General features: G+C 63.5%; 1 protein-coding gene across 1 annotated transcript; it reads right to left on the minus strand.

Annotated features, from left to right (window-relative positions):
- Positions 1-324: 324 nt before the first annotated feature.
- Positions 325-4099, minus strand: CD248 (CD248 molecule). The gene has a single exon (XM_045022831.1). It carries the CDS (start codon positions 4058-4060, stop codon positions 1925-1927), a length of 2136 nt encoding a protein of 711 aa, XP_044878766.1. The 5' UTR covers positions 4061-4099; the 3' UTR covers positions 325-1924.
- Between the last annotated feature and the right edge of the window lie 4404 nt (positions 4100-8503).

The raw sequence follows: 8503 nt of genomic DNA on the forward strand, positions 1-8503 counted from the left end.
TGTGCTAACAGGCCGGGCGGCTCTGGGGCAGGGAGCCCAGGAAACCTTCCTCCATCCGGCTGGGGTGGGGGGCTCCCTGGGCCTCCGCAGTATTAACCCTTCACTGCACAGTGGGCTGGGGCTGAGGAAGCCTAGGCCTGAGATAGCAGAGGGCTGTGGGTCAGGACTGGCAGAGGGGGAGGGGGTAGCCCAGGGCTGGGACAACAGGGCGTATTTCCCGCCTAAGAAGCTGTAGAACATTTAATCCATAGCCAGACTCAGTTTAAAATATTTACTAATGGTTTGTACACATTGTATACAGAGAAATCACTTCTCTGCCTCTGAGATGCAGCCACCTCTGGGGTGGCGCTTGGGGGCTGTTTACGCAGGGATGCCTCACCTGGCACTGAGATGAAGCCACTGCTGGGGCTGAGCATGGGGCAGGGATCCCTCACCCAGCGCAGAGATGCAGCCACCTCTGGAGTGAGGCGCAGCGACTGGGTAACTGCTCATTGCAGGATCCTTTAGGGCGGGAAGTGAGCCTCAACCTCTTCTCACAGCCTCCTGGAGGTCTCTCATCCACAGACCTGCCCCCGCTTAGTGTAAGAGCTGAAGACAGCCCAGCTTACCACAGGACAGGGGGGTGGGACGCTCCTGGCTTTAGTGAAGGGTTAAGTGGGGGAGCCATGTCCCAGCCCACCCCAGTGGGACACAGACTCTGGGGGACCATCGCTCACTTGGTGGGAAAGCCCCAGGGGAGAGCGGAGTTGGTACAGGGAGCTTCCTGCCACCAGGGGCTTTAATTACAGAGGCAACAGCAGATTCAAACATCCCTGCCTGCTCCCAGGGGGACCCATGAGTAGTGGCCTCCCCCGCACTCTAACCCACCAGCCCCCACTCCCCTCCCAGGGCTGGGATCGACTCAGGAGTCCTGGATGGCTAGGGGGCTGAGTGTGGGGCTCAGTAGCCAATGACCCCACAGATTTCGCACACAATGCCAATTCCAAGGTTTCCATCATGGAGTCAGGGGTTGACTCCCTCCCTCTCAGTAAAACTGTTTGGGAACAGAACCCAGGAGTCCTGACTCCCAGCCCCCACCCCAGTAAAGCTGTCCAGCTGCAGGCAGTGCGGGCTCCACCCCTTTATTGTGAGAGCAACACACGTTAAGAATGGAACAGCATCTGGAGGCCCCCTGAACCTCCACGCCCCCAGAGGCCCCCCACATTCTCTCCCTGAGACCACCCACAACCCCTATCCTGAGCCTCCCATGACTCCCCCTTCCCCTAGCTCCAGGCCCCCACTTCCCTCCCCTCTTGGCTCCGTGACCCCTAATTCCAGAGGTCTCTCAAGTCCTGCGGGCACTTCTCCATCCCTGTCAGTTTCTCGAAGCTTTTCTGGGGTGGGGGTAGCAATGGGTCCCATCAGAGGTTCCCCACTATCAGAGGGGGCCCTGGAGCAGTGGGGGCGGCTCCTGTGTCCATTTAGCAGAAGTCCAAGGAGCAAGATAAGGAGGAACCCAGCCCTGGAGATGGGAGGGGGGCGTGTCCCAGGCAGCGTGTAGGGGATCCATATCTCTGCCCTGGATCGTGGGGCCCTGTCCTAGTCCTAGTGCCAGCCCTGGGGTGAGGGTGATTCCATCTCCAGGACAGCCACTGCGCAATTCCAGGCTGATGGAGGCAGGACAGTTGTGGGGGGACCATGCTCCAGCTGGGGAGTTGGGAAATAAATGGGGGTCCATGTCCCAGCCAGGGGGTAGGGTGGCTGCAGGGCCCTTGCTCCAGTCAGGGCGTCGGCCTCCATGTCCCAGCCAGGGGCTACGGGGTGGCTCTAGGGTCTCAGCTGGGGAGGGTTGCAGGCCAGTCCTGGCATCCCAGCCAGGGGGTGTCATCTCCCGGCTGAGGAGGGGGCGAGTCCTGGTTCCTTTGTGTTCTGGGCCCCCACAGTCTCAGACGCTGGTCCGGCAGGTGGTCAGGTGGGCCCCTGCAGAGGGGTGGGGGGGGCCCTTGCCGCCCGCACTGGTGACCCAGCGGTAGCACTGTGTGACGCTGCGGCTCTTGGCTCTGGCGCCGCAGCGGGTGCAGTACACGATGCCCAATGCCATCATGATCACCAGGAAGACACAGAGGGGCACCAGCAGTGCCACCAGCAGCCACCGGTCATCCCGCTTCCTCCGTGCCCGCTCCCCACCTGGAGAGGTGCTGGGGTCTTCTGAAGGGGGCAGCGGCGCCCTGGCCCTGTCTGCCGCAGGGTCCCCCTCCCCCCCACTGTAGGGTGAGGCAGGAGCACCAGGGGACCTTGGAGATTTGGAGCTTGGGGGGCTGGGGCTGGGGGTTGGGGGGCCAATTGTGGGACTGATAGCGGGGCTGGTGTGAGGAACTGTGGGGGCATTGGTGGGCTCTGGGGGAGCAGTGGATGTGGGAGGGATCAGGATGGTGCTACTGGGGATGGGGGGGCCAGTGGTGGGGTCTGGGGGACCAGTGGTTGTGGAAGAGATTGGGGGGCTGGTGGTGGGGTCTGGGGGACCAGTGGTTGTGGAAGGGATTGGGGGGCTGGTGGTGGATGCTGGTGGGATAGTGGAGGGGCGAGGGGCTGAGTGGCCAGTGCTGGGGTCGGGGAACTCCTGGGTCAGGCTGAAAGGCTCATCCGTCCCCAAAACCTGCAGCACCTCCGCCCCCCACTCCTGTTGGTCCCTGAAGTGTGGGTAGAAGGTCTGCTGCCTGGTGGCCAGTGCGGGGGGCTCTGCCAGGGGGGCACAGCTGATGCCGTCAGCCTCCAGCTCGTAGCCCTCGGTGCAGTAGCACTCGAAGCCGCCCACGTAGTTGACGCACATCTGCTGGCAGACGCCAGGGATCTGGCACTCGTCGTTGTCGACACAGTGCTGCGGCGCCTCCTCGGCTGGGCTGAAGCCCAGGTGGCACAGGCACAGGTAGGAGCCCTCAGTGTTCTCGCACTGGTGCTCGCACGGGGCGGAGCTGCATTCATCCAGGTCGGCGCAGCCCCCGGCCCCGTCGTCCTCGTAGCCCAGCTGGCAGCGGCACTGGAAGCCGCCAGGGAAGTTGTCACACAGCTGCTCACATGGGTCCGTGGCACACTCATCCGTGTCCTCGCACGCGTGCCCGTCGCTGGCCAACCTGTAGCCCACGGGGCACAAGCACCGGTACCCTCCGTCCTCTCCAGTCACGCACTCAAACTGGCAGGGGTGGTTCTGGCAGCCATCGGCTGGGGCACAGGAGCGCCCGTCGGGCAGCAAGGCGTGGCCAGCGTGACACTCGCAGGAGTAGCTGGGACCCTCGTCCACGCACAGCTGCTGGCAGCCCCCATTGTCACCCTCGCACCAGTCCCCCTGCTCCTCCCCACACAGGGGCTCCTCCTTGGACCAGCCCACGGAGCCGTCGTCCCGCTGCATGCACAGCACCGAGACTGGGGCTGCGCTGCCACAGGCCACGGATGCCACCGTGCCGAAGGGGATGTGGCTCAGGGTGCTGCTGACCTGGCCGAAGGGCGTCGTATAGCTCACGGGCCCTGTCTCCTCCGTGGCCAGCCCATGGCACATGCCGGCAAAGCTGAAGCGGCACAAGAAGCCGTCCACGGGCAGGGTGCACGAACCCTCCAGCCACTGGAAATTCTCCTGCGTGGCCGGGCCATAGCTCAGCACAACGCAGCGCGAGGCCGAGCAAGCGGTGCCCCCAGCCGGCTCAGCCTGCGCCCAGTTGGTGTAGAGCGTGTCTTGGTCGCCGGTGGTCCAGGTGAAACCACGCAGTGGGCGCTGGGGGAAGCACTGGCGTGGCTGGCGCTGCAACCCGATCCAGAAGAGCCGCTGCTGCCCTGTACCTGGGCCCGTGGCCTGCAGAAGCTCTGCCACCTGGGCGGCCTCCTCATGGCGCTTGAGCGTGGCCAGGTTCCCGCCACGCTCCCGGCAGTTCCGCCAGGACTCCAGGAAGCTGCGGCGCTGGAAGAAGACAACGTAGCAGCCCTCAGGACCACAGGCAGCCTCGGGCCCCGGCCAGGCAGCCTCGGGCCCTGGCCAGGCGCCCCGCGCCGGCCCCACCAACCCAGTGAGGAGCAGCCAGAGACGCAGCATCGTCCTGGCGCCCACGGCTGCCTGCTCGGCTCTGTGCCTCCGCACGGAGCCCCTGCCCTTCTCTTCCCCTCGGCGGGGAGGGGCAGGATGGGACAGTGCCCGCCCCTGCCCTTGTAAGGCAAAGAATTGGTCCCAGGCCCAGGGAGAGGGGGAGACAAGCTGGGAGGGGCAGCTGGGGGGATCCTGGATGGCCTGACCCAGAGGATGGAGGCAGGGTATGTGTGTGTGAGACCTTCCCTTGTGTGCAGCTGGATGAGAAATGCAGATCCCACTCCTCTCCGAGAACTGGGATAGATCCCTGGAGTCCTGGCTCCCAGCCCCCCTGCTCTAACCACTAGACCCCACTCCCCTCCTAGGGCTGGGGATAGATCCCAGAGTCCTGTCTCCCAGCCCCCCTGCTCTAACCACTAGACCCCACTTTTCTCCTGGGGTTGGGGCTAGAACCCAGGAATCCAGACTCCCTGCCCCACCACCCTGCCTTCCTCTAGTAGTTGCTGAAAGGGACAGACAGTGAATCTGCAGAGAATGGGTGTGTACAGTGACCATATGCTGCGGCTCACACTGACACACACATACAAAGACACGTGCATATGCACACAACACACACACACACACTCTGCATACACTGCTACTCGGACCTAGTTCAGCCCTTTGTTCCAGAAACCTGGAGGCTGGAACACTGGGCTGGAATTTGGCTCCTCACTCCCCCCGCCCCCATGCCCTGCTGGGAGCGGGGAGAGGCTCAGTGTGAGTTTCCTCCCCGCCATCCTCTCCAGGCCCTCATGCTGCTCAGGGCGATTCCCACGGGGAGCTGGTCCCAGATTGGGGGAAGTCAGTGTGCACATGGGTGTGCATGCACAGGAGAGTGAGTGCACACAAAGGTGCACATTGCATGGGAGAGAGGGAGAGCGTGGGGGGACATAGACCAGAATTGTTCCTAGCCCTCACTTTCCCACATGTGTGAGTACCCCCATGTGCAGCTTAGTTTGACATGCATGCACATGTGCACACCCATGTGCACACTTGTGTGTTCATGCTGTGCACGCGTACACCAGGGCCGCCCAGAGGATTCTGGGGGCCTGGGGTCTTCAGCGGCGGGGGGCCCCCGCTTCGGCGGTAATTCGGAGGCAGAGGGTCATTCCGATCCGGGACCCGCCGCCGAAGTCCCCCGAAGACCCGTGGTGGGGGCCCCCTGCCTCCGAATTACCGCCGAAGCGGGATCCGCCGCCGAAGTGCAGCCAGGTATTCGGTGGTAATTCGGCGGCGGGGGGTTCCCGCCACGGGTCTTCGGGCACTTCGGAGGCAGGTCCCGGAACGGAAGGGCCCCCCGCCGCCGAATTACCGCCGAAAACCCGGCTGCACTTCCCAGAGCGGAAGGACCCCCCGCCGCCGAAGACCGGGAGCAGAAGAAGCTCCAGGGGCCCGGGCCCCGCGAGAGTTTTCCGGGGCCCCCAGAGCGAGTGAAGGACCCCGCTCCAGGGGCCCCAAAAAACTCTCCTGGGGGCCCCTGCGGGGCCCGGGGCAAATTGCCCCACTTGCCCCCCCCCGGGCGGCCCTGGCGTACACACACACACACAAGCTCTCCTGTGCAAGCTCAGTTTCTTGTGCCTTCTCACTTTCCCATGAAAGCATACCCCCGTGTGTACACATATTCCTGGGCATGCACACCTGTCTGTACACACACCCTCCCGTGCATGCATTTTCCTGTGCATGTGTATACATACCCTCCTGTTCATGCACGTGTTCCTTACTTCGTCATACACACATTGGGGTGACCATCGTCCCATTGCACACCTGCACATACACATGCATCCTCCCATGCTGCCACACGCCCGTGCCACCACATTGTCTTCGCTGCTCCCACACTCACAAATGTGTGTGCCATGCATGTGCATGCACACCTGAGCATTTGCACATGTGCACTCACTTGTGGGAACACCCCTGGGCATTTGCACATGTGCTGTTCCACGCACTCCTACCTGCTCACCCTGTCTGCTAAGCCAACTGGCAGTCCCTAGGGGGCTCCATTCCTGGGGAGGCCGAGGCCAGCAGCACAGGTTCGCTAGGCTCTGGAGCACCCCCTCCCCTCCCCCCCCCCATGGCCATGCGAGGGGACACAGGGAAGGGTCGGAGCTCTGCAATCCAGGAATCCCGGCCTGCAGCCTCGACTAGGGGGCAGGGATCCCAGCTGTCTCTGCTGTGAACCAGGTGTGCGTGTCGGGGTCGTGGTGTGCATCTCTGCACGGGGGGGTTGTGTGTGTTTGGCGGGCTTTGTGGCGGGTGTGTGTTGTGCATCTCCGGGGGGTTGTGTGTTTCGGTGTGTGTGGTGTGAGCCGAGCAGGGGAGGGTACAGTGGGCCCAGCCGCGGGGGCTGCAGGTCGGATGGAGACGCAGCGCGGAAATGCATGGAATTCCTTGTGTGTGGGAACGGGGAGCGGGGGGCGGGACGCGGGGCCTTTCCCCGCTAGGGGGCGCCAGGTCCGCTCCCCTCCAGCCCCAGCTGGGGGGAATGGCTGGGTCAGGGAGGTGGGGCACAGCCCCCCCCCCCCCCCCGCACACCGGCTCCGATCCAGCGCCCGCCGAGAGGTGAGTTTTCTGGGTCTCAGCCTTGTCCCTGTTGGGGCAGGAGCACCCGCCCCATAGATAGTAACCACACCCCGTGCTAGCGGCCCCACGGGGATCCCCGCGAGGGGCTGGGGGGCATCCCAGGCAGACGCTATGGGAGCTCTCCCGCCCCCACCCCCTGTTCTAATCACCCCCCCCCCCGGTTTCTGCTTAGTTGTTTTAAGAGATTCCAGAAACACTGGCCTGTGGCTGATGGAGCTGGGCCCCGCTGGAGCTGCTGGGGGAGACACTGACCCCCCCCCCCCCCGCCCGGCCCCAATCCCTGTGGGAAGGGAGGGAGGGGGCCAGCCCCTTCCCCATTTCCATCCCCTCTCTGGACTCTCCCAGGCCGGGGGGAGGCTCTGTACTGGGCGGGGGGGGGTGATTCTGCCCTGATTCCAGGCTCGGGGGTGGGCGGGGACAGGGGCTCCCCAGCTAAGGGGCCTCTGTGCTGGGATAGAGAGATCCTAGCGCAGTGATGTGGGTTGAGCACCACCTGGTGGCAATGTGAGGAACTAAGAGCCAAGGCTCCTGGCTTCTGTCCCCAGCTCCGAGAGGGCAGTGGGGTCTAACGGTCAGAGCTGGCAACCTCTGCACTCAGTGACTCCAGATTTACCACGGGGCAGACAGGGAGCTGTGCGTGTGAATCACCCCGGCCTAGTTAGTCTTGAAGGCCTGTGCTGCCCCCTGGCAGCCTGGGGCTGACACTGCCCAGGCCCTATGGTCCGTAAGGGCAGGCAGGATTCCTGTGTCGCAACAAGGATTATTCCTGGCATTTGTCGTCCCCATGGCCTTGCCACCCCAGGGCCTCACAGCCCCGACAGACCCCAGGGACCTGAGCCACAGCGCAGGACGGGGGGGACAGGACCAGTAATGCTCAGATTGATCCTTTAGACAAAGGGCCACACTGGGGGCTGGGTGAGCATCCCCCACAGCTGGGGATAGACCCCAGGAGCCCCAGCTCCTCTGCTCTAACCACCAGACCCCACTCCTCACCCAGAGCTCGATCGGGATAGACCCCAGGAGTCCCAGCTCCTCTGCTCTAACCACCAGACCCCACTCCCCACCCAGAGCTCGATCGGGATAGACCCCAGGAGTCCCAGCTCCTCTGCTCTAACCACCAGACCCCACTCCCCACCCAGAGCTCGATCGGGATAGACCCCAGGAGTCCCAGCTCCTCTGCTCTAACCACCAGACCCCACCCAGAGCTGGGGATAGACTCCAGGAGTCTATTTACACACATGAAATTCCCCCCTTCATCACAGGGGCCCTGTGTGCAGCGCAAGACAGGGGGAGCTGAGGGCCTGGGCACTTCCTACATAAATTGAGGTCCCCTCCACCAGTCACTTTCACCCCAGCCGCAGCAGGCATCTGTTGCCATGGCAACCCAATGGCTGTGGATGGCAGTAATCAGAAAAACATCCCTCTCTCCCCTCACCCCCAGTCACACACTTAAAAAGGTCCCCTTGGCCAGGAAACAATCATGGGGGGCTCAGGGTTCCAGATCTGGACATGCCCCCGTGCCCCACGCCTGGCAGCCCTAGGGACTCTGTGTCATCACAGCACCCCCCAGCCTAGAGCATCTCCCGTTATGTGTATGGAGGGAGCAGGGGAGCCACCCTGAGGCCTGACTCCTGCCCGCTCACGGTTACATCGCTGCTTGGCCCCACTAGGAACTGGGCCCTCCCCCACAGTCAATCCACTCATGGGCCACAGAACAGGGACAAGCACCCCATAGAGGGGAAAGGCCCCATATCTGAGCCAGCCTGTGGTTGAACCAGAGCTGGGACAAACGCTTCTTCTCACCCCTCCCTCCCCAGCAGAGACAGGAGACAGAGA

This window comes from Mauremys mutica, chromosome 7 (assembly GCF_020497125.1).
Source record: "Mauremys mutica isolate MM-2020 ecotype Southern chromosome 7, ASM2049712v1, whole genome shotgun sequence".
Lineage (NCBI taxonomy): Eukaryota > Metazoa > Chordata > Testudines > Geoemydidae > Mauremys > Mauremys mutica.

Excerpts from the sequence above, each read along its gene's own strand:
- CD248 (XM_045022831.1), bottom strand. The coding sequence starts at position 4,060 with ATGCTGCGTCTCTGGCTGCTCCTCACTGGGTTGGTGGGGCCGGCGCGG.